This window comes from Erythranthe guttata, chromosome 13, assembly GCF_056151865.1.
Source record: "Erythranthe guttata isolate IM_541 chromosome 13, IM_541, whole genome shotgun sequence".
NCBI classification, from domain to species: Eukaryota; Viridiplantae; Streptophyta; class Magnoliopsida; order Lamiales; family Phrymaceae; genus Erythranthe; species Erythranthe guttata.
Window position 1 is genome coordinate 16,808,923 of NC_142545.1, and position 23,882 is coordinate 16,832,804.

A 23,882-nucleotide genomic window follows, 5' to 3' on the forward strand; every position below is an offset into this window, starting at 1 on the left:
ACATCCAACTAATGTATACCAAACTTGAGGCAGGGGCAGTTGGAAGATACTAATGCGCTGGAAATTGAATTAATTACTTTTCTTTACTGTCTTTTGGAATCTCTATATTCATATACTATTTAATTGAAAAATAATAATAATTTAGATATAAATTCTGTATGAAATATTTATTTATTAAAAGAAAATCAAAATGAAGACTTTGTACTATAAATTAAACTCATATTATGTCATGGATCTTGATAATTTCAACTCTGCGCATTTGCAATTCTAGTGGAGGAGGTTCGAATTATTTATTTTAATTTAATCTTATTTGTTTGGACTTCCATATAACAAATTAGATTAAAATATGGTTTTTTATAAAAGACTCAAAACAAAAATTAGAAGGAACAATTTATAATTGAAATATGTATATGTGAATTTATATGGACATATTAAACATCGTAAATATTTGTGGCTCAATATGTTTTCTTCTTCTTTGTGAATAGAGCCCAGAAATGCAATAATTAAACAGCCCAATTCCAGGGATCAGCCCATTAGCTAACTTAAACTTGGTTTAAGTTGTTTGACTGATCTTGACTATTTATTTCAAACAATCCGATTTCGGCCGTCCATCTCAAGCTCTCTATACTATCTATCTCATATTCTCTTATGATGTACCTCTGTTGCTTTTCATGTCGTTTTCGAGCGACTTTTTTCATCGTTCGTCGCCTCACATGGAACGCATTAATTCGAATTTCGAAGGCAACTTCGCTGTCATTAACCATTGCTTATTCTACTATAACAACAACAGACTGGGGGAGAGATGAGACATTGTTCATTCTTCTTTCTTCTACTTTGTAACGTTTTTTACTTTGTTATTTTTCAACAATTTTTAAGTTCCATTTATGTCACTAACTTACTATATATTTTCCCCTTTTGATAAGTATCTATAAATATAGAAAATAAGATATGATTTAATAAATAGTAAAATCAAAATGTGTCAAATGTTTAAGTTCATGATAAAAAATAAAATAAAAAATCCCTAATATAATTAAATATATGAATAATATTAAGGTGGTGCTTGTAAAAGTTTTCATAGTCAATTTTTTAATATCTCCAACATTTTTTTGATATTTGTTATAAAAAAAAGTAATTTTAATCCATAATTTAAATAGAGTGGTGCTATTTCCACCTCCAAATTATCTCAATTCATCACCAAATATTATAAAATATCATAAATATCCTTTAAATTTATAATCCACCACCCTTCTTTATATTCACTTAATCCTCATGTATTCTAAGTTATCTCTATTATTATTTTTTTTAGTTTTTTAATTTTTTAATTTTATTTTTTGCAATGAAGTATTTCTTACAAGATATTTAAACATCAATATGAGATGACCTACCTACAGATTATGTAATTCTTTTTTCGAAAACGAAATTATATTAAGCGAAACTTACCAATTATGGAGGAAGTTCATGACCTTCCATACAAGCACTTTTAATTTATTTATCAAAAAACGTAAATTCCTACTCTTTTTGACCTTCAGAAAAAGAATTCTCTGACGAAGTATTATTTACTTAAAGTGGAGACCATGAGCTTTCCACTGAAAATGATGAATTCTTTTTTATAACTATTTTAATTAGTTTAATGATAGACAATATATAAATTTGTAAAATATATAAAAGAAAAAATGAGTAAAATGAGAAATATATTTAACTTAGCGGTGAAATAAGATATTTTTAGAGTGGGAATAATACATCTCTTTAATTAATTGTCTTCCTTTGAATAATGTCTTCTTCCTCCTTTGGCTGCTGCTTCTAGGCTTTCCCTCCAATCCAAAACCCTAAAACCCCAACATTTTTAAATTTCTTCGTAAATGTTAAAAGTATCGAGAATGAAATCGCTACTCACTCTCAGTCCATCTCTCTCCAATTCCACCGCCGCAGCTCCTCTTTCACTCTACTTCCGCTCCAAATCCTCCACTCTTCTTCGCGGCGCAGCTAACAGAATTAAACCCCTCAAGAACCCTACATTTCTCCCAACATTATCTGTTACCAACTCCCTCGCTAATTATTCAAAACCCTCTAATTCCAGTCAAAGTCGAGGCTTTTGCACCGATGGTGGTGCCTCCGGCGAGATTCACCTGATTGTGGGACCCATGTTCGCCGGAAAAACCACCACACTTCTCAAGAGGATGAAGTCCGAGAGACGCAATGGCAGGTTGGGCAGATTATCCCTTTTGCTTGTTTTCAATTGTTTGTCAATTAATTTGTCAATTAATTTGGTTTTCATTGTATTTGATGATGAAGTGCTATGGCTTAGTCTAATGTTTGTGCTGTTTCGCGGCTCGTTAGAGCTACAGTTGTAGCACATTCATGGCTTTATAGCTGTCGACACACCAAAGTCCCCCCTTTTATTTGCTTGCTGTTGGGCAATCGATAAGTTTGGATTGATATCCTATAGTTCAAAAAGTTAAGATTGGATAATAAATCAAGTTTTACGGTTGAATTAAATTATCACTATTGAGATATTCCCAGATTTCAGGGCAATCCAATAAAGAATTCCTGCCATTTGGATAGAACATTAAAGGATCTTTGCTTCACGGGGAGGGTTAAAGAGGCTGTTGGAATATTGTGCACCACAGGGGTGCAAGTACATTCCGAAATCTATTCGCTCCTCTTGCAAGAATGCATTTTCAGAAAGGAGTATAAGAAGGGGAGAAGAATGCATTGGCAAATGGTGGTTGTCGGATTCATTCCCGATGAATATCTGAAGATCAAGCTTTTGATTTTATACGCCAAATCTGGAGATCTTGATACCGCCCATGTTTTTTTCGACACGCTAATAACGAAAAATATAATTTCGTGGAATGCAATGATTGCAGGGTATGTGCAAAAGGGGCTAGAAGAGATGGGGTTGAGTCTTTATCATAGAATGAGACAACTCGGTTGGATGCCGGACCAGTATACATTTGCGTCAGTATTTAGGGCTTGTTCTTCACTGGCCATTCTTGAACAGGGCAAACAAGCGCATGGGATATTGATTAAGAGTCAAATTAGTATAAACGTTGTAGTTAATAGCGCGCTTATGGATATGTATTTCAAATGTAGTAGCCCCCACGATGCGTTTCGAGTATTCGATACGTCTTTACAGAGGAACGTCATAACATGGACGTGTTTGATATCTGGATATGGTCTGCATGGCAGAGTGTACGAGGTTTTGGATGCTTTCCATCAGATGATAAGCGAAGGATTTAAACCAAATCAAATCACGTTTCTTGCAGTACTCTCTGCATGCAGCCATGGTGGATTGGTGGACAAAGGGCAGGAGTATTTTTCGTCCATGTTGAGAGACTATGGTGTTCGGCCGAGGGGCAAACATTACGCGATCATGGTTGACCTTTTAGGGCGCGCTGGCAGACTAGAAGAGGCTTACGAATTTGTCCAGGTGTCGCCTTGTAAAGACCACCCAGCGGTATGGGGTGCTCTGCTCGGTGCGTGTAGAATTCATGGTAATATGGATATTGTGAAGATTGCTGCAAAGAATTTTTTCGAATTGGAACCAGAAAATGCTGGGAAGTACATAGTCTTGTGTAACGCTTATGCGACTTTTGGGATGTGGAAAAACGTTGCGGAGATTAGGAGTGTGATGAGGGGGTCTGGGATTAAAAAGGAGCCTGGTTATAGCATGATAGAGTTGCAAACGGAGGTCCATTTCTTCTTTATGGGGCATAATACTCATGAACAAACCGACCAAATACATGAAATGATTAGAGAACTGACCTTTTCGTTGAAAGATCCTTGTGATATTCCAGACTCGAGCATTGAACTGGAGGAAAACGTAGTTGTCTGTGGTGATTAAATATCTACTGATATTTAATATATGTAAAGGTAGGGTTGGAATTCATGGTTTACTAGATGTACCTACAATCGATGTCCATTGAATTAGAAAATCAGTCCCTTGCTAACGTGAGTATATAGAATATACGATTGTCTGCTGATTTTGATGCTATAATCTTTTTCTTTGCTTCGATTACTGTGATAGTGTGGTATCAACTCTTATTGGAAACTGTTTTTTTTTTTTTTTTGCAGAAATGTAGTAATAATAAAATCGAACAAAGATACTAGATACGGTTTAGAATCCATTGTGACACATGATGGAGAAAAGTTGCCTTGCTTGCCACTAGCAGATCTTTCTTCATTCCGGGAAAAGTTGGGTGCTGATGTGTACGATAAGGTATTTCTCTTAATTACAATTAATTTAGTCTTCTAGAATTGTTTTAACAATTAATTTAGCGTACACGCTAATATTTTCTTGTTGCCATAATAACAGCTAGAGGTGATTGGTATTGATGAAGCTCAGTTTTTCGAAGACTTGTACGATTTCTGCAGCAAAGCAGCCGATCGTGATGGCAAAACGGTAATAGTAGCTGGTTTGGATGGCGATTACTTGAGGTAAATTTTGCACTTCATTTTAGTTTCTTGTTAACTTGTTACAAGTTAGATGCTTTTTTAAAATTTTTGATTATCAAATTCTCTCCCTTTCTTGATTGGGCAGAAGGAGCTTCGGTTCGGTGCTTGATGTAATCCCGATTGCTGATTCTGTTACGAAGCTGACAGCTCGATGCGAGGTTTGTAATAAACGGGCTTTGTTTACTTTAAGGAAGACAGACGAGACAACAACGGAACTCATTGCTGGGGCGGAAGTGTACATGCCCGTGTGCCGCAAACACTACGTCAGTGGACAAGTGGTTAAAGATGCTACTAGGGCTGTTCTCGATTCCCAGAACAAGCAGCAGATTAGCTCGGTTGTATAAGCGCAGTCTGGATTTTAAATTAGATTAAAATCTGCTTCCAAAATTCTATCAAAGTTTACTGGTATTGGTGTTGTGTAGTAGTGAGCTTTTATACAATCAATATTTGTATACTGATAAAATCATACTATATCTTATGTGTTATTGTGGCTTTGATTAGCTCTTGATTTTGGTTCAATTCTGTGAACAGTTGAAAGCAAAACTTAAAATCCATTAAAAAAGAATGATATATGCTTTCATTGAGAGTTGAACTCAAGACCTCCCGCTTACTAAACGGGTGCTCTAACCAACTGAGCTATGAAAGCTGATTGGGATAGTAATTCGATTGACATTATAAGAAAACAAAGCTCGCACTTTAATTCACTATGTATAAAAAATCACATAATTATTGTTTCTTATATTAGAGGTGTTGTGATAAGAAGTTAAAAGCAATGTTGTAAGAATCGGACCGGCCGGTCAGACTGGTTCGACCGTGACCCGGCGAAGAGGCGATCCATTTTGAGCTTCAAAACCGGAAAAATAAAAAACAGGGGCAAATGACCAAAACCCGGAAACTGGTGAACCGGTTGATGACCCAGGTTTTTGTCAAAACAAGTATATGGTGGACGGATCTCGACCGTAAAGGCTGTGACATTGGTGAATCTGGGCGGCGGTGAGGCCGGAAGTGGAGAAAGAAATGGGAGAAAATAGAGAGTAAAAGAAGAGAAAATGATGGCAGGAAGAAGGAATTTTGGATTCACAAAGGAGAAAGAGAGACTACGTGAAGGAGAAAGAAAAAAAAAGTGGTACGAGAGATAAATAAACGTGAATAATAAAATAATATTCACAAAATAAAATAAAATGAAGTGAGGTATATGGTATTAAAATGGGAAAGATGTTTAAAATATATAAAAGATAGATTTTTGAAGTTTAAAATTAATAAAATAATTAAAAAATTAAAAATTAAAAAACCTGGGTCGGACTCGATTGAACCGGTTCAACCGTGACCCAAATGCCTATCCGGTTTCGCGTCAGGTCCGGTTCTCACAAGTTAAAAATACCTTTTAAGATATTTAAGAGCTTATAAGTTCTTATGTAATAACTTATTAACTCTTAAGCTAAACGGACCCTTTCTTTCTCCGGTTTGACTTTTTCATCCTGTTTTTCATGTCCAGATATCCTCATTATAAACCTTCATGTATTTGGAGTAGTGATCTAAACTAGGGATGTAAATGAGACGAGCCGGCTCGCGAGCTTTCGAAGCTTGCTCGAAAAAAGCTTGTACTCGAGCTCACAAGCCCGAGCTTTTCGACGAGTCGAGCTCGAGCTTCATTTCAGTTGTTCGACAGCTCGCAAGGCTCGCGAGCTGTACCTTTTCTCTATATTTTTTAATACATATAAATAATATATAATAATGGATATTATTAATAATAAATAAAAAGAAAAGAATAATAATATTTTTTTAATTGAAAAAATAAATTAGATGGATGGGTTTTTAGTTGTGCCGAGCTCGAGCTCGGGCTCCTAAGAAACACATCGAACTCGAGCTAAAACTTACATCGAACTCGAGCTAAAACTTATAGGCTTCTCGAGTTCGAGCTCACGAAATAAGGCGAGCTCGACTCGAGCTCGGCTCGTTTAGACCCCTACTCCAAACACACTGAATAAAAATTACAAACTGTATATGTATACTTATATACAACATTAATCACATCGTTACTCAAAGAACATACCTAAAAATCACACCAAAACATTTCATTAATAAAAATCACAAATCCTACAAAATATAACCGTTCAAACAGACACAAAATAAAACAACTTTGACACTAACAAAAAACCCTACAAAATATATATAACCGTTCAAACAGACACAAAATAAAACAACTTTGACATGAACAAAAAATCCTACAAAATATATAAAACCGTTAACAAACAGACACAAAATAAACAACCGTGACACGAACAAAAAGTCCTAGAAATATATAGAAATGTTCTTCCGAATGGCTACCACAAGAACTCACATCTTCGTACAGTTAACGACGAGCAACAAATCACCACATGTACTATTACTTCACAGGATTGAATCCTTTCTTCCACTCTCTGCCCTTTGATACAGACGACCTTCGTTCAAAATACCGATCACACACTTTCCCGGTTTGCTTTGGTTCAACTCTCTACAGTAAGGCAACAGACATCTCACCAAGTTATTATACGAGCCGCTAAAACCCCGTGCCTGTAAATTGAAAAACGAGAAAAAAAAAAACCGTTAGATGCTCATAAAACACAAGAGCTATAGTATACATATATATATATATATATATATATATATATATATATATATATATAAGAAGAGTGTTTTTACATTACTGATTCTCAAGGTCTCATAAAACACAAGAGCTATAGTAAATATATATATATATATAAAGATCATATATTTATATAAAGATCGTATTTTTAACTTGAAAAAGGAAGAGTGTTTTTACCCTAGTGATTCTCAAGGCATTTTGAATGACGTAGTTTCCGAAATCATCTCGGGCGAGAGCGAAAGCTGTCTCGGGGCGCTCTAATATTGCTTTGACCACACTAAGCAGACCATCATCCGAGGTTTTCATGCATTTCTCGACGACGTGGCTTCCTCCTTTTAGATGGGCCAGTTCTAGAAAATGTTTTTCGAGGAGGCATAATATCTTCTTGTTGACTTCTTCGTTTGTTTGTTCGAGTACTCTCTGCACAACATAGTTCCTGCATAAAAAGCAATAGCCAACAAATTCTTGATCATATTATACAAAAAGTTATACAAGTATATATATGTGTGTGATGAGAAAAATCAAGAAACGGAGATTTTTTGTTAGTACCCGTATGGATCGAAGGAGAGACAATCCGAGATGTCGGCTAAGAGATTGAGAAGCTTCAACCTTTGTTCGCCCTCGATATATTTGATGCAGTGATTCAGTGCTCGGCACCCCGTTTTATGTGTGGCCAATTGCTTGTAATGAATGATTGCTTTTTCATAGATTATCTGAGGCAATAAAAACAAAAAGGCATCACATTAAATTTGTGTTACAAATTACAATAAATAAAAGCTGCAATGGGAGGATTGGGAATTTTACCTTGTTAGCCTCATAGCCGAAGAGCATTAAGCACCTCTCGACCACCATCGAGCCGAAACTGTGAGTCATTACGTGCAAGAACTTATTCGACAGAACTTTCGTCAAATTGAATGCATGATGAGTCTTCCTTAGCTTCGCCATAAGTTTCATGATCGAATTCGCTCTGTCGTAACACATGGTAGTCAAATAACCACTTAATTACATATGCATAATAAATAATAAAAGAAAAAAAAGACGTAAAAAATCAATCTTGAACTCACCCTAGGAGAGATACAGCTGCATTTACAACCCCCTCTTGGTCCGACAACACGTCTACAGCAACTACATTCAACAGCGGGCCCTCGCACGATTCGACGAGCGTGTGGAACAAGTGTTGCATGTGAGCCCTTTCGTCGATCATGAGTGCGATTATCGAGCCTCGAAGGATCGAAACCACTGCTGCTTTTTGTTTCATACTTCCCTGTGTTAGAATATGTACGAATGTCTGGACATCGATTTGGAACCCCGGTTCTGGAATGGCCTCGTAATAATCGTATTGATGATTCCACACGGAGTAGTTTGAAGTAGCGGTCGGATAGTCGGCGGGACCGATTGAATAGTCGTAATAATCGTAGGCGGTATTGACACCGTTGTCGAATCCGGGGAATTGTACGTCGCACAACGGATAATCGGGGTTGAATTGGTTGAGAAGATCGGATTTCGATAGGCGGGGTTTATTGTTGCGTGTCTTGAAATGCCTTGGTTTTGGTGGTTTGTTAGCTGTGGAGACGGTCGGAGGAGCCACGATTGGAATAGGGGCTTGTCCTGCAAATTAAATAAAATAAATGATTAATTGAATTTATCAAACTCCATTAATGAATGAGAGAGATTGAAGGGTGGATAAGTAATTTACCAGTAGTGAAGCGGGGATCGCTCCAGATGTTTTCCGACGCCCAATGCGGGCTGCTGTTGCCGGAGATGGTTTCTTGGGGCCAACGCCGTTGGTTCTTGATATTCTCTGGTTCCGCGTCGACGGCGGCGGAGGTGGCGGCGTCTCTTTCAAGAGTTGGAATGACGCTGTAGGGTTTGGAGCCCGACGATGAAGACGACGGGGCGTTGGTGTCGAGCCGAGAAGTGGTGGCGACGGCGGCGACGGCGGGGATGGCGTTTTCTTTCAGGGTTGGGATGACGGTGTAGGGTTTGGAGCCCGACGATGAAGACGACGGGGCGAAGGTGTCGAAGCGAAAAGTTGTGGCAGCGGCGGCGACGGCGGGGTGTTTGAGAGTTGGACTGGCGCCGCAGGGTTTGAAGGCCGACGATGAAGACGGCGTGGCCTTGGTGTCGAGCCGAGGAGTGGTGGTGACGGCGGCGACGGCGGCGACGGCGTTTTCTTTCAGGGTTGGGATGACGGTGTAGGGTTTGGAGCCCAACGATGAAGACGACGGGGCGCTGGTGTCGAAGCGAAAAGTTGTGGCAGCGGCGGCGACGGCGGGGTGTTTGAGAGTTGGACTGGCGCCGCAGGGTTTGAAGGCCGACGATGAAGACGACGTGGCCTTGGTGTCGAGCCGAGGAGTGGTGGCGACGGCGGGGGCGGCGGCGGCGGCGTTTTCTTTCAGGGTTGGGATGACGCTGTAGGGTTTGGAGCCCAACGATGAAGACGACGCGGCGCTGGTGTCGAGCCGAAAAGTTGCGGCGACGGCGTTTTTCAGAGATGGAATGGCGCCGCAGGGTTTGGATCCCGACGAAGAAGACGACGGGGTGTTGGTGTCGATGAGAGAAGTGGTGGGGGTGTTTTCTTTCGTAATAATGCCGTTTTTTGAAAAGTGGAGAGTACCCAAACATATCAGCAAAGAGTCGGATTGAACACCTTCTTCGCCGCCGTCCATGGCGGTGGTCGTCCGGGAAGAAGAAGAAGAGAACATATCGGAGAATGGAAGAACAGAATAACAAAACTAATAATTATTACTGCGAGAAACAAGTTTAATTAAATTTTCTTCTGAAACTAAATCCTTATTTATAGAGAGTTGTTATCTATATATCGGAGTTCGATTCGGAATTGATATTTGGTAACTCAATTATTTAATTAATTAATATTAGCATATATATCAGCTCCAAACTTGATAAGTTACCTTACGTTGATGGACATGCACTAGAGTCCAGAATATATATAATACTTTATTTCCTTTAGAGTCCTCTTCAATTCAATGTTTTTTAGGAGATCACGACTCTCTCTCTCTCCTCTCTCTCTCTCTCTTCATGGTATTTAAATATGAGTTGGAGATTTATAAGGAAAAGGGAAGAGAGGATTTTACCAAGATTTGCTGAAACTCGTGCTACGGGGTGGTGGTGGTCCCCACAGGAAAAAAAAGGAAAAAAAAATATATTTGCTTTTTATTTATTTATTAATTAAAATTTTCATTAAACTCAATTCTAACTAATAAATACCTTGCTACGATTTTGTTGAATTATGGTTTTCGTCTCTGTAGCACGGAAACTTCAATTCCGTAACGTTTCTGTATTCCGAACACATTTTGTATCCGATGCCCGAGCTAGCAGTACATATGTCGAACGTCTTATGAGTTATTTTACAATTTCTAAAAAATAAAAAATATATTTGAATATCAACTTTTAAATTTTTATTGTTTCCCTAATTATTTACATGTTTTAATTATGAATTGCATATAAATTTATTTTGAATATGTTTCTAAGAAAATATATAAAAGAAATTTACATATAAACAAAAATTTATATAAATATACCTCTATATTTAAATATCTACACGTTTCCACCAAACTTCCATATCCCAATTTTTCGGACATGCTATTTTTTGGTATCACCGTTTCCGTGTGTCGGTTCTTATTCAGCTATTCTAGTTTTTCAACTTAAGAAATTGGAATAATTATAATATTTACTTTTTATGGGGTTATATGCCAAATATCCTTCATTGGGATTTTAATTATTAATAAATCATTTATTTATAAATGATATTTGAGATAAATTTAATGGGCCTGAAAAACCATATATGCCCCCACTAATTACAGGGGTGGAAATCGGACGGAATGGATCGGAAATACCTTATTCGGAAATTTTCCAATTTTTTTCGGAAGTTAAAAATAGGTTCCAATTTCCGTTCCAAAAAAATCGGAATTTTAAAATCCATTCCAATTTGGAATACCTCGGAATTGGTGGAAGTTCGGAATTTTCGGAAATTGCATTAATTCTTAATTTGTTGTTCCAAAATCGGAAATAATGGTAATTTAAATATTTTTTTTTCCTTTACTCAAAAAAAAAAAGATTTTTTTACCTAATATTTTCGTAATTTTCCGGCAAAATGCAAGAATTCAAAACAAAGGTCAATAAGATGAAATGTAAACACTTGTAAAAACAACATAATCAGTTTATAAAAGCAAATATAGTTCTTGCAAAATATGAATAGAAACTATATAAGCATATATCATAACATTTATATTTTTATATAATATATATCATACATTATATATTTCGGAAATAAAATCGGATCGGAAATCGGAATTTTCAATAATTTTATATGTAATTCCAATTCCGTTTCAAAAATAATCGAAAAAATCGGAAATCGGAATATCGAAAATTGGAATAAAAAATGGGTTCCAAATTCGGATATTTTCGGATCGGAATTGGCGGAATTTGGAAATTCCGTTCCAATTTCCACCCCTAACTAATTATTAATTAGTATAATTATTTAATTTAAAAAAAATTGTACCCATAATCTACACCCAAATTTTCTCCAAACATTATTCCCCTCATCAGTCATCACGCCAATTCATTTTTTTTTTCCTTTTCTTTTTTGTTTTGTCTAATGTTTTTTATTTATTTCGATTTAAAAGAAAATTTTGTAATTATTTTATTTTTTTATTTTTTTTTATTTCCAGTTTTTTATTTTAAATTTCTTTTTTCTTATTTATATTTTTCATGTTTTTTATTTTAATTTAAAAAAATGGTTTTATTTTTATTTTCGTTTTTTCATGGTTTTTCTTTTTTCTTAATTTCGATTTTTTTTTTAAAATGGTTTTTTTTCCAGTTTGTTTAAATAAAAACTAATTTATATTAATATGAAAACCACTCTGTATAAACAACTATATAAACATGAAAACTACTTTATATAACAACTATATAACATGAAAACCACTATGTATAGCAACGACATAACTTGAAAACCGCTCTGTATAACAACTATGTCAACATAAAAACCACTCTGTACATAGAGTTATATAAAAAATTGTACAAAAATTATTGAAAACCACTATAATTTTTGTACAAATTTTTATAATGGTTTATGTAAAATATCGAAAACCACTTAAAAAATATGTACATAATTATTGAAAACGACTATAAAATTCTGTAACTAATTATTAAAAACCACTCCACATTTCCCATCGCTAGCCAATTTCTTCACAATTGTGTTGTGTTGGAACGATCCAAGACCGAGACGACGCAAAAACACAACGACATACTCGCCGAAGATGCTGCTCAGATTTTCGATAATCAAATTTATGTCCAGCAGAAGGTAAATAAATATCCCCTTTCAGTAGTGTAATCAATTGTCCATGCTCTGCATAATTGTTGGATTACGTCTTCGTAGCATGTCCATGACATCCGGAAAATTTATCGGAGAAGTTATTGCTATTTGTCGGATTACGAAACCTAAGGCAGTTGTTATGTAGATTTTCCGGAAAATATTTTTAGAGAATTTCCTTTGATGTCTACTCTTCGAGATTTCGAAGAATTAAAAAAACTGCTTCTGAGATTTTTAATCAGAATAATAGATGGGATATCGTGAAGTATTTAAAACACTGCAATTAACATTGTTGAACAGAATAGCTACCGTTAAAAACGACGGGACTGTAGAATTTGAAGTTCCAGGAGATGTTGGACCGCAAACTTTCTGAGTTGGTACTGGAAACATTTACGACGAAGTGGATGACTTTCGTAATCCAACGGACACGATTGTGATTGGTTAGATAAGCCAATTGCTTCACAAACCCCCACACTGCATAGTCCAAATTCAGCCCCACCACACTGCATCCCCACAGAGTAATATTGTAAATCATCAATAAAATGAAATGAAGAAATTAAAGAGTGAAATGAAATGGTTTTTTTTCTTTTTTCCTCCGCCGGATCCGGATGCAGCCACGGTCGAATCAGAATCTCGTGCCTCCCGACCACCACTCTGCTACCATCTCAGCGGCGGAGACATTCCTCTCCGACGGCGGCGCGGCGGCGGTGGATGAAGGTAGAGTTGCTCGGAGCGTGGTGTATATGGTGGTGGCGGTGGTGGAAGGGGACGGTAAGGTGACGAATAAGAGGCTGTGATTTTTATTTTTTATTTTTGAGTAAGCGGCGGTGATTATTGTACACAATGAAATTATAGTTGAATAAATAATTAAAGAGTATAATGGTAAAACTTTACTTTTTTTAACTAATAAAAAACGTTTTAGATTTATCTTAAAATTGATAATTTTTTTTTGACCTAAAAATTGATAATTTTTTTTGACCTAATGTAACTAACTTGTCTAATGGGGACCTTTGTGAAATAATCCCTACTTTTTATTATTGGAAGTTTCCAACTAGCATCGTGGCATGTGCTACAAGAGAAGAATAATCAAAGAAAAACAAAAAAGGAGATTCAATTATTAATAAATAATATTCAACATTGTACTTAGTTGCAATGTCTGTACCAATCTTCCTATGACTCCGTACAATTAAAAAAAAAAAAAAAGGGTTGACCAAGTCAGAACTAGGCTCTGTCAGAAGAGCTTTCCAATTACCTCCAAATAAAAGAAGCACAAAACACAACAGCAAATTCACTTTACAAGTAAATAAAAAAAAGTGCTCTATACCATAAATCTACAAGTGTTTTACCTCACTATTTCCTCCTCTCCCTTTCTGATCATACATACATACATACATACTTACATATATATTGTATGTATGTATAATTTATCTCCATGCAGAAGAAGTAGACAAAGCTCTGTTCTTCCATCCGAGATACAAAGCACCATTCCCCTCCGCCAATCTGTAATTCGAGCTGTATTCCTTGAGCATATCCCTAACCGCATCACTAACCGACGAACTCAACTGCACCGGAGTAAACCCAGCCATAGTTAGCCTCAATCTCCACTTTCCGAAAACCTCGTGCCTTTCTACTCTCTCCATACCCTCACAAGCCAAAATGTTTACAATATCCTTCGCCACACAGTGCTCCTCCGCACTAATCCTCTGCCTGTCGTCCCTCGCACGTGCAGCATCAATAGACTCAAACATGGCCGTGTAGAAATCCAGAGTCTCGCAGAATCTTTGAACGAAATTTGCAGTGTTCGTGTTCGATTCTTGTTCGACGAGTGTCACGACTTTAGGAGACAAGCTCTTGACCAGCCTGAGTAAGCGGTCCCGGTGGTTCGTAGTGCTGACACTCTCGTCTGGCATGTGGTGGAGTATATACGGAAAATTCACGGCCAACGCTTCCCCGTTTCGAATTCCGAGACTCTCGAGCTGAACCTCGCACCCTGACATACCCGCTCCGTGAAATTCCAACGGCACTCCGCAAGACTCCGCAACTTGCACTAGCCTCTGGCCGACTAAATCCAGCCCTCCGTTTCGAGCGTAAGCCGATTGAGAATCGTCTATACCTGTAATGCGAATATACGGTGGGCCCCCCGGCCTACGTGATAGAGCCTGGATGAACGACACCCACTGACTACCCTGCGCGATTTGGAAATCTATTACATGGATCCTGTTTTCGTTCTCCATTGCTTCACCTATGACTACGTTAGCAGACATGTAGGCGAACTTGTAGTAAGGGCAGATTTGGAAAAGCACGTGCATGTAAGACATTAGTTCGGAACCCGTCGGCTCTTTACACTTCAGTTTTTTGTAGATTATGCTCCCCGAAGATAACAGCCTCGCCCTAAGACCTTCCAACATATACGCACCTAACCTCTGTGAAGGCTCGCCAGAAACTGACACCATCTTTTCCAATATGTCCATCAAAGCTTCAGCCGCAGAAATCGCCACCTGTCTGTCTGAAAACGGGACGGTGTCAACTTCCGACACTATTTCAGCACATGCAAAGAGCAGTTGGTTCAGGTCCATGTGGGGCGCCATTTCGAGGACTCTGTTGTACTTTGTGAAGGGAGAAGGTTGTGCCAATATGCCATTGAAGGAGCCACTGTCGTCGGTTTCGGATTCGGGTCCGAGCAGTTCGTTTCTCAATACCCATAGTGCGCGTAACAGCTTGTTTTCATCGTCAAACTCAGAGGAACCACTCAGGGGTGAGCTGCATGTGTTATCGGATGGAGGGTGGAGATCAGATGCGTACGAGTGAGAGCCTTGTGGAGAGAAGGGGCTTCTGTTGGAAGAGACGCTTATAGTTGAAGGTGAATTGTAAGCGATGTAATCAGCTGCCGGGGTAGATTCGAGAGTGAAGAACTGTTCGTTGTAAGCTTGGAATGTAACTTCAGTCCCCTGGCTTTTGCTATCGGTCGAGTCATTGTTCAGAGCTTGGAGAGAAGAAAAGCCGTAGGGGTTAATCTGCGGCATCGGTTGATTGTAATGAGTTTGGTTATGGGTGGATTTTTTTGATTCTCGGGATGCTTGCATCTCAAGAAAAGCAGCAATGACACGTATTTTTGCTACATCCACTCAAACAAGAGCAGACTTTGTGGTAGAATACGAGAAGCAACAAGATCTGCCAATAGAAAGAACGAACGGGTCAATGCATTTCTTCAGTACAAACCACCGGTCGCAAAGAGAAACTTCCTCGATAATGAATTTCGATTATTTTTCTTAGCCACGTCCACTTTCACCACGAGCAAATTATATAGTTCATAAAATCCAGTATACAAACCACGAGCAAGTTCGATATATGCACTAAAGAAACTAAAACAAGTGAAACGAAGATGCACTTCTCAATCTGTAAATCATTTGTAAAATACAGACATAAAATGGGGGGAAAATCAGATTGGAAGCTTTAACAGGACCCTAATATACCAAGAACATGACCCAAAAAGTCAAACAGATGTCAGCTAGTCAACACCACAGAACAACTAAATTAATGGAAAAATCAGAACAAATTAAATCTACAGATATAATTCTTCAAGGACAAGAACTAAATCTACAGTATACTTGAGATGCGATTATTGGGGGTGAATTCTGATTAAACAGGAAATATCTAATTGAAAAACAGAGAAGAAAGAAACACATGCTTCAACAACTCACATGAGAACCAAAACGAAGACATAAAATTAAATAAAAAATTAACATGCATATCGAAATCTGTCAAAGCAAAAGCATAATTTGTTAAAACATGAATTTCAATCCCTTACTCATACACAATTCAAATACCACAATTCACAAATTCAACCTAGAAAAAAAAATTAAAAGGAAATTTAAAACTACAGAAACAAAGATCATGTGCTTGAAGAAATTACTAAACTGTATCCGTATAGTAGCTGCATACCTGTGCAGATTTTCAGCTGTGTTGTTCTAGAGAGAGAGAGAGGAGAGAGAGAGAGAGAGCTGTGTTTGTGCTGAAAATGAAATGAACAATGTGGAGTGCATTTTTAGTGTTTGATTTAATGCTGGGCAGTTCTTAATTGGGAAATAAATGCCCTTCATTTATGATTTTACTACGAAAAGGCCCCTCGGAAACGCGTAGACCCGGACCCTGATGTACTATATATTATTCCGGGTCGGTTAATTAATTCAATTGCGATTCAAACTTGACTTTCCAATTACATCACAAAAATAAACTAAATATTCATTTACATTTGTACTTTTTTCTATTTTTATACACTTTTTCTTTTCTTCTAATTATCGTAGTTCTTATGTATATATACACACACATATATATTTATATACAATTAAAATGTCCAAGTTTGTGTAATAAGTTTGGGGGGCACACGACTTTCCTTTAATTCTCTTAATTCGTTGTTTATTCACTAAACAAGATTAAAGCTCGAGCTATTTGTTTCTTGAAACCACAAATTAAGGTTGTGTTTTAGTGTTTAAACGGCACAATTTGGGTTTGTTGGAGATTATAGGAAAATATCTTATATATAAAAGAGTTAACAATATGACAATCTTAATTAGACAACACATTTTTGTGAAAAATAAAAATATTCTACTAATTTTCTATTTTTTTCTTATCTGGCTGGAATTGTTGTCTACTTTTTTTGCTATTTCTATTTTTTCTTAATTATTTTTTTGTTGTTATTTTTTTATTTAAGAACCGTATGGGCATCTTTGTAATTATTTTAGTTTATTTTTTTCTCTTCTAATTATGGATAATTTTCCATTAATATTTTCTTCAAATGTATTTATTTATATATATTATTATTTTGGTATATGTAAAGTATAGTATTATTTTCTTGGAAGTACATAAAATTTTATTTGGAGAACAAAGTGATGAAATTGAGGCAAAGATTAATAGACTACATGGAATATTTATTTATTTGCTTAATAATTTTTAATGAGTAATTAATTTAATATAATAATAGTTGCCAACTAAAAGCTACAAGACAAAAGAGCAGCCAAAACACGTCAAATGGCTTTTCTGTAAATAAGTGCAAAAACGAAGGTTTGTATGACAAGGCCGCGTATTCAGAATTGTGACGTCGTTTTTAACCGCCTTCTTCCAAGAAGCAACATAAATTTCCCCATATGTTCAATTGTTCCTTCATCATTACTACAATTATTTTTGTATTGGTTACTATTTTTTGGCGTAATTTCACAGTGACGTGGAAATAACGGAAATCGTGAGTTTTATTTCTCTTTCTTGTTTGATGTTAACGGAAAATAAAATATTATCAATTTCTTCCACAATTTCACAGAAGAGGGTATGGCATACGTGGATATTTGACTCCCATGCATATTGAGTATCCTATTTCAATCCAAATTATTCGATATAAATAAAATCGAGTTAGTAAACTGTTAGGGTGCAAGTCAAGTCTCAAATCGGTTTTTTTAGTGAAATTCAAGATTAAAATGAATTTAGCTTGGCCCAAATTGAATAATATCACATCAATGTGGAGTTTGTATTCTCACGTGTTGGGCTTGGCCTAAATTGAATGATTTCCTACCAACATGGAATTTAACAAAATAAAAAATTAAAACATATATGAATCCTTGAATTAATTACTTACCGATTTTTAAAAAAGAATATATTTAAAACCCACAAAATTAAGTGAAGATAAACAAAAGATGAATTAGAGAGTTCACCTAGTTGGACTTTTGCAACGTCGAGCAAAAAAATCTGACAGGACCAAATGTTGGTTGCTACAGAAAACAGATTGTTTAATTCAACTAGTCACACAATACAAATACCAGATTTTGATATTATTTCATCCAAATAGTATCTACAAGGCATATTCCAATAAAACGATGATATAAAAAGTAAAAACAATTGATTAAATAATTTCAATTTGGCGCATGTGACGTGGTTGTATATTACCTGGTGGTAACATCTACACGTTCGAAAGTTTAGACTGGCATTAATAAAAAGAGTTTACTATAATGTATGTTTTTAGTTGCAATAACGATTTTTACAATTCATTGGACCAGGGCTTTAAATCGAAAACAAACTTTGAATTTCGCTGATTTCATCCAATTTTATGTAAAATAATACAAGTTAAATATCTATAATTTATATAAGATTATAGAGAAGAACAAAAAATTAAAGATTAAAACACATATTTAAGAAAAAAATGAGGAGGCAAAAGTAATATTAAAAAAATGTTTATTCTTCTTAGGGTAAATTAAGATCACCCCTTAAGTTATGGTCAAATTACAAAAAAAAAAAAAAAAAAAACTTTTGTTTGAGTAATTACAACTATCCATCAACTATGAACACCCCTACGTGCTCACCCTTATGGTGTCAAATTAAACATAATCTTCTAAATTTCGTGGAATGTTCTCTAAGTTGTATTTTTGTGTAAAAATGCAGTTTCTGATGAGACACGTACAATATGATATTTACAAGTCAAAAGACACATCTTATGTATGATCATCTGTTTGAAAATATGGGGCTTGAATGGGGTAAAACGAGGGCAAACTATAGAATTCATCACATAATGTAGAAGGTTCCACCAAATTTGAAACTGCAAGGATAAAAGTGTAAGAAAATTCATAGTTGAAGAGGTTAATTATAATTACTCAAACTTGAGGGGTTTTTTCGTAATATAATGTTGGGGCCCACCAAATGAATGGCACCATCCACCAGTGAAGCTTCCCGGAAGACGCAATGAATTAGTGTGTGGGCCCCCCAGCTGAGATATATATATATATATATATATGAGACTCTATTAACATAATGAGAAGAGGCAGCTGCAAATGAACAACGACAAGTAGTAGTCCGCGTAATGTAAAAAGTTGACTTGGAGAAGAATGGAAAGAATCCCCACCGACTACACCAATTTCATTTTTGCGTTCCTCATCAATCCACCACAAGTTAAGCTTCTTCAGGTTAGTTCTCTGCACAACTATAATCATACGAACCTCTCGTTTTTCCAGTTTGCGATTAATCATATATACATGTGTTGTCTCTCTACCCGCTTCCCCTTCTCGAAAACAATCGTTTCATTTTAATTCCAATGATATTTTTTTTTTTTGTTAGTAATCCATGTGCCGGAATTATATGGGTAAATTTCCTGATGTATGATTAAGTTATGAAAAACTATCTTCTGTTTCGATAGTCGTTACATCTACCCCTTAACTATGAATCTTCTTACATTTCCACCCTTATGGTGTCAAATTCAACATAATCATCTAGATTCTTGGGAGTATTTTCTAGTTTGTACTTGTTTTGTGCAAAAATATAGTTTCTGATGCACCACAATCTGATATATGTACAAGCCAGAAAACAAATCTTATGATCATCTAGCTTCAAAATGTGGAGCCCGAATGGGATAAAACGGGTAAAAAATTAAGAATATTCCATATAATTTAGAAGATTTCACTAAATTCGAAACCGCAAGGATATATGGTACTCGTGTAAGAATATCATATATAGTTGAGGGGTGGTTGTTAAATACCAAAACAGATTTTTTCGTAATTTGACCATACTTCGTGGGTGGTTGTAATTTACCCTTCGATTATATATGTCTGAAATATTCTGATTAAATTCCAGAAAGGAAAAAAAAAAGGGGGGGAATTTAGTGTGGTGTTTTATGCTAAAGATAGCAAAATTTTGTGTAAGAAATTTAGCTAATTAATAATTAAAGAATATGTTGGAAATATTTTGCTCATATATATATCAAGATTCAAGACTTGTCACATGCATAGCCAACAAAAGATGAACTTATCTATTTGGAACTAAAATATGAGGCTGCTGCGTATATATTTTGGATTGAAATTTATTCTACGTGCATTATTCTGCAAAATAAAAAAATATATTTCAAATTAAAATCAACCAATTAATCCTGTGCAGCATCAATGAAATTAGAGACAATTTTTCCAATCCAATCCAGCACCCATGAAACGACGCCGATTAGGAAGCAGAAACCCCATAGCTGAAAAGTCAACCCCGGAGTGCCCAGGATAACATGCTCCGCCGCCGCAAACACTATCTGACTCATCAAGAACCCAACCAAACCCACCCAAAACCAACCGTTCTTCTTCTCAAATAAACCACTCATGAAATTCTTCCTTTCGATCTCTCTAGCTACGAATTTGTTGAACATCTGGCACAGGAACAACCCGTTGTATATCACCGATTTGACTCGCCCCCCACTCGTTCCCAGCATATCCTTCCCTCTGTGCTGAAGCCCCACGAACACGATCGTCTGGTACGCAGCTTGAACGCCTATATTCCTCCACATGGCCTTCGTCATCAGCTTTCCCGACGATGACGTCACCGCCGCCGGCGACGGCCCAGTCAGCATTAGCACCAGTCCCGCGAGTGCGACGACCAGATTCAGCCAGAGAAGCTGGGCGGCTGTTATGGAGGAATCTCCGAGGAACACGATTGCAGTGAAGTTGATCAGCGTGCTTGAGATTGTGACGATAAGCTGGAGCTGGATGGATTTTCTGATGTTTTCTTGAAAATGGATCCCGCCTACGACGACGTTTAGCAGAAAGGTGAAGGGGTTACTACCAATATCCCAGATGGTGATGTCGGAGCACTCTCTTGCCAATTCGGAGCTCCAAGATCCGAAAGCGATGCCCACGTCAGCTTTTCTCAGTGCCGGCGCGTCGGTTGTTCGCTGTGCTAGAAGCGCCACCACTTGGCCTTTCTTTTGCAACAAGTCTATGAGAAGGATCTTGTCAGATGGGAGACAGTTTCCCATAACACAAATCTTGTCTGCCTGCTCCATTTTCTGTTCATTGCTCCATTCACGGAATTCTTCGGCGGCTGTAATACTAACCGATAAATCTTCATCCGAGTCGGTAGTTAACAGCCCGCAGTTTCGGGCAATGGTTACAAGTACATCGACATGATCTCCTGTGGCAAGAACTGTCTTAATTCCACGTTCGGCCTTCAAGCGTGTGATTGCTCGTTTCGTATCGTCGGTTCTCGTTTCTCTCTGTCTAATCATTGCTAAGAAGATCAAGTCTTTCGATTCAACTGGTGCTGAGGACTCATGATCGAAATCCGTCGTCACACGCTTACAAGCAAATGCAATCACTTGATCATCAGATTGCATATATTGAATGGCTTGTTCGAGGGTTCTCCGTTTCGGTTCGTCTATTTCCTGTACTCTCCCGTCAGCATCGTACTGGTGTGAACACAACGACAGTATATATCCCGGTGGTCCTTTACAATGTAGGTATCTCTCATTACTACGTTTCTCCATTATTACTACTTGGCAAAGTTGTTGCAAGGGATCTATATTCACACTGCAATAGCTTATCAGTGTGCATTGATCAATCACAGATTCTCTTTTCATGCCCAATTTCCCCTCGGCCCACGACACCATCTGCCCTAATTCCGACCCGCAATAATCATCTCCGTGCGTCAGAAAAACCGTACCGATTCCATCACATAAACCATCGAGAACATTGGATGCTACAACCGAGCTTTCACACACAAATCCTTGACCAACATAAAACTTGTCGATTTCGACCTCTTTACAATCGTGCTCCGTCAGCCCTCCGAATTTGTCGGCGCAAATTACGGTAGTGACACTGGCCATCTTAATGCAAGCAAGGTAATCTCTCTCAGTGGCCTTGCGCGCTAGTGTTTTGCGGCTCCATATAATTGTTGCAATCGAGATGACAAGTGGCATACCTTCCATTACCCCCAACAACGAGACACTTAACAAAGTTGTCAAAACCCTAGCCGTCGGCTTAGATCCCGTAACGATTCCTTTCATAGCTTCCACTATAGTTTTCACAGAGACAGGCTCTCCCTTGGACTCCGGCCTGTATCTCCTCTCGTCATCCAACTTTCCGAATTTGTATCGTAGGAAAAGCACTATGATGAAGAGGATGGTTATACCAAGCGCAACAAAATGAATACATGTATTCAAAGTATGAATATAAGACTCGAATTTACACCTCTTGTCGTCCAACCCTAGCAGCTGGTTCTTCATTGTCTCACCCCACAACGTGTCCATGCCCGTGGATGTGACCAGCATCCGAGCGTCTCCGTTGATCACTCTACTGCCGTAAAACAAAAACGGGTTATCCTCATCGATTACCGAGCCGCTGTCGTCTAGCTCGAGCGCTGCTCGGCTATCTACGAAAATGCCATCGGCGAGAACACGATCTCCCTTTCGCAGAACTGCTATGTCGCCAACTTCGAGGTCGGTTTCCTTAATAGACTCAAATTCCCCACCTCTAACTACTTGCACCCTATTACAAATCTCACGTAAAAAACTGTTCTCCATTTTTTTACGTGACCTCTCTTCCCAGCACTTGTGTACGGCAGTACACGTGACAAGAATGAAGATTGTGAAAATTATGAGCGCGCCGTTGAGCCAGCCCATGCACAAGCCTTCCTCCTTGATTCCGAACCCTAGCGACAAAATCGCAGCGAAGGAGAGGAGAAAGATGGTGTAGTTGTTGCAAGCTTCTAGAAAAGAATGGAAGAAAGTGAGGAGAAGTTGGGTGCAGGTTTTTTTAGGGTTTGAGATTATTATTCCTTTGTCCAGATCTGTGTATAGTGCTTCTGCCACTCCTCTAACACCTCCAAAATCATTTAGTTTCTGCAGATTCCTCTTCTTCACAATATCGGCGATGTTGTTAATCTGCACAGCGCGTTGGAGCTCGATGTTGACGACCGATTGTGCGGTCAAGATCTCCTGCTGCAAAGTTGCATCTGCTGCTGCTTCAATCGTTAATGAACCCTTATTTGCAAATGAATTAGCGTACATGTATTAATTATTTCATCAAATAATTAATTAATACAAGTATATATTATGATTAATTAAATACTAAATGAATGTTTGATGATAGATATATACCGGAATGTTAATGAGAATCTGATCATCGGCGGCGATGGGGATAGAAGCGTAACTAGCAGCTGAGCTTGACCGCGGTGAAGAAGTAGTGCGGCTGATTATATCGGCGGCATCGTGGTAGTTGTGAGCTCCGGCGCGGCCCAACTTGAAGAGTTGAGTGGAACGAATGAGCAAAATAATTGACCTGATACTGGCGGTGGCTGTTTCTGCGGGCGGCGGTACGGACGTTGTTCCGAGAAGTGATTGCTGTGCTTCGACGTCGAAACCTGCTGAGATCTCCTCCGACTCCGACATCGTCTTGATTTCCCTGTTTCTTCGGAGGCAGCCGTAAACTATTACACCACCATCATGCGCACGTTAGCAGCCCTGTTACACACAAAACATAGAAATAGTCAGGACTCAGTGAGCGTGTGTGAGAGTGACTCAGTGAGTTGGCTGGAGCTATTTCTTAACTTGCTTTTCTTTCTTTTTTTTTTTTGACAAGTGAAGAGAGTGACGGTATTTATAGTTATTGACACTATTGAAAGAAATTGCCTTGAAGCTTCACTCCTTTATTTAAAAAAATATTTTTTTAATTCATCAGT

At 37.6% G+C, this 23,882-nt stretch overlaps 5 protein-coding genes and 1 non-coding gene across 6 annotated transcripts; 2 read left to right on the top strand and 4 right to left on the bottom strand.

The window, feature by feature from the left end:
- Positions 1 to 1,724: 1,724 nt before the first annotated feature.
- LOC105969059 (thymidine kinase a) lies at positions 1,725 to 4,974 on the top strand. The gene is made up of 4 exons (XM_012993782.2): positions 1,725 to 2,203; positions 4,075 to 4,219; positions 4,316 to 4,437; positions 4,541 to 4,974. Exons 1-4 carry the CDS (start codon positions 1,860 to 1,862, stop codon positions 4,797 to 4,799), a joined length of 870 nt encoding a protein of 289 aa, XP_012849236.2. The 5' UTR covers positions 1,725 to 1,859; the 3' UTR covers positions 4,800 to 4,974.
- On the top strand, positions 2,557 to 3,977 carry LOC148766057 (Tetratricopeptide repeat (TPR)-like superfamily protein). Its single transcript, XM_088812115.1, has one exon. The coding sequence runs from the start codon at positions 2,708 to 2,710 to the stop codon at positions 3,842 to 3,844; it is 1,137 nt and encodes a 378-aa protein (XP_088668241.1). The 5' UTR covers positions 2,557 to 2,707; the 3' UTR covers positions 3,845 to 3,977.
- A 53-nt stretch (positions 4,975 to 5,027) lies between the features above and the next one.
- Positions 5,028 to 5,101, bottom strand: TRNAT-AGU (transfer RNA threonine (anticodon AGU)). Its single transcript has one exon. It is a non-coding gene; the product is annotated as a tRNA-Thr (tRNA).
- A 1,406-nt stretch (positions 5,102 to 6,507) lies between these two features.
- On the bottom strand, positions 6,508 to 9,874 carry LOC105968317 (uncharacterized). Its single transcript, XM_088812139.1, has 7 exons — positions 9,418 to 9,874; positions 8,778 to 9,198; positions 8,146 to 8,689; positions 7,886 to 8,048; positions 7,631 to 7,794; positions 7,259 to 7,517; positions 6,508 to 7,008 (listed from the first exon to the last, which is right to left on the bottom strand). The coding sequence occupies exons 1-7, from the start codon at positions 9,784 to 9,786 to the stop codon at positions 6,847 to 6,849; spliced, it is 2,082 nt and encodes a 693-aa protein (XP_088668265.1). The 5' UTR covers positions 9,787 to 9,874; the 3' UTR covers positions 6,508 to 6,846.
- Positions 9,875 to 13,499: 3,625 nt separating this feature from the next.
- SCL13 (SCARECROW-like 13) lies at positions 13,500 to 16,542 on the bottom strand. Its single transcript, XM_012993614.2, has 2 exons — positions 16,359 to 16,542; positions 13,500 to 15,587 (listed from the first exon to the last, which is right to left on the bottom strand). The coding sequence occupies exon 2, from the start codon at positions 15,497 to 15,499 to the stop codon at positions 13,841 to 13,843; it is 1,659 nt and encodes a 552-aa protein (XP_012849068.2). The 5' UTR covers positions 15,500 to 15,587; positions 16,359 to 16,542; the 3' UTR covers positions 13,500 to 13,840.
- Positions 16,543 to 20,202: 3,660 nt separating this feature from the next.
- LOC105968316 (calcium-transporting ATPase 12, plasma membrane-type) lies at positions 20,203 to 23,295 on the bottom strand. The gene has a single exon (XM_088812591.1). It carries the CDS (start codon positions 23,209 to 23,211, stop codon positions 20,311 to 20,313), a length of 2,901 nt encoding a protein of 966 aa, XP_088668717.1. The 5' UTR covers positions 23,212 to 23,295; the 3' UTR covers positions 20,203 to 20,310.
- Positions 23,296 to 23,882: the final 587 nt, after the last annotated feature.

Bases quoted from the DNA above. Each gene is read 5' to 3' on its own strand.
- LOC105969059 (XM_012993782.2), top strand. From the start codon at position 1,860: ATGTTAAAAGTATCGAGAATGAAATCGCTACTCACTCTCAGTCCATCT. The intron at 2,204-4,074 runs GTTGGGCAGATT...TTTTTTTTGCAG, and splicing joins TCCGAGAGACGCAATGGCAG to AAATGTAGTAATAATAAAAT. The intron at 4,220-4,315 runs GTATTTCTCTTA...CCATAATAACAG, and splicing joins GTGCTGATGTGTACGATAAG to CTAGAGGTGATTGGTATTGA.
- LOC148766057 (XM_088812115.1), top strand. From the start codon at position 2,708: ATGCATTGGCAAATGGTGGTTGTCGGATTCATTCCCGATGAATATCTG.
- LOC105968317 (XM_088812139.1), bottom strand. From the start codon at position 9,786: ATGTTCTCTTCTTCTTCTTCCCGGACGACCACCGCCATGGACGGCGGC. The intron at 7,795-7,885 runs GTAAAATTCCCA...TTATTGCCTCAG, and splicing joins TCGGCTATGAGGCTAACAAG to ATAATCTATGAAAAAGCAAT. The intron at 7,009-7,258 runs GTAAAAACACTC...TTCAATTTACAG, and splicing joins ATGCCTTGAGAATCACTAGG to GCACGGGGTTTTAGCGGCTC.
- SCL13 (XM_012993614.2), bottom strand. From the start codon at position 15,499: ATGCAAGCATCCCGAGAATCAAAAAAATCCACCCATAACCAAACTCAT.
- LOC105968316 (XM_088812591.1), bottom strand. From the start codon at position 23,211: ATGTACGCTAATTCATTTGCAAATAAGGGTTCATTAACGATTGAAGCA.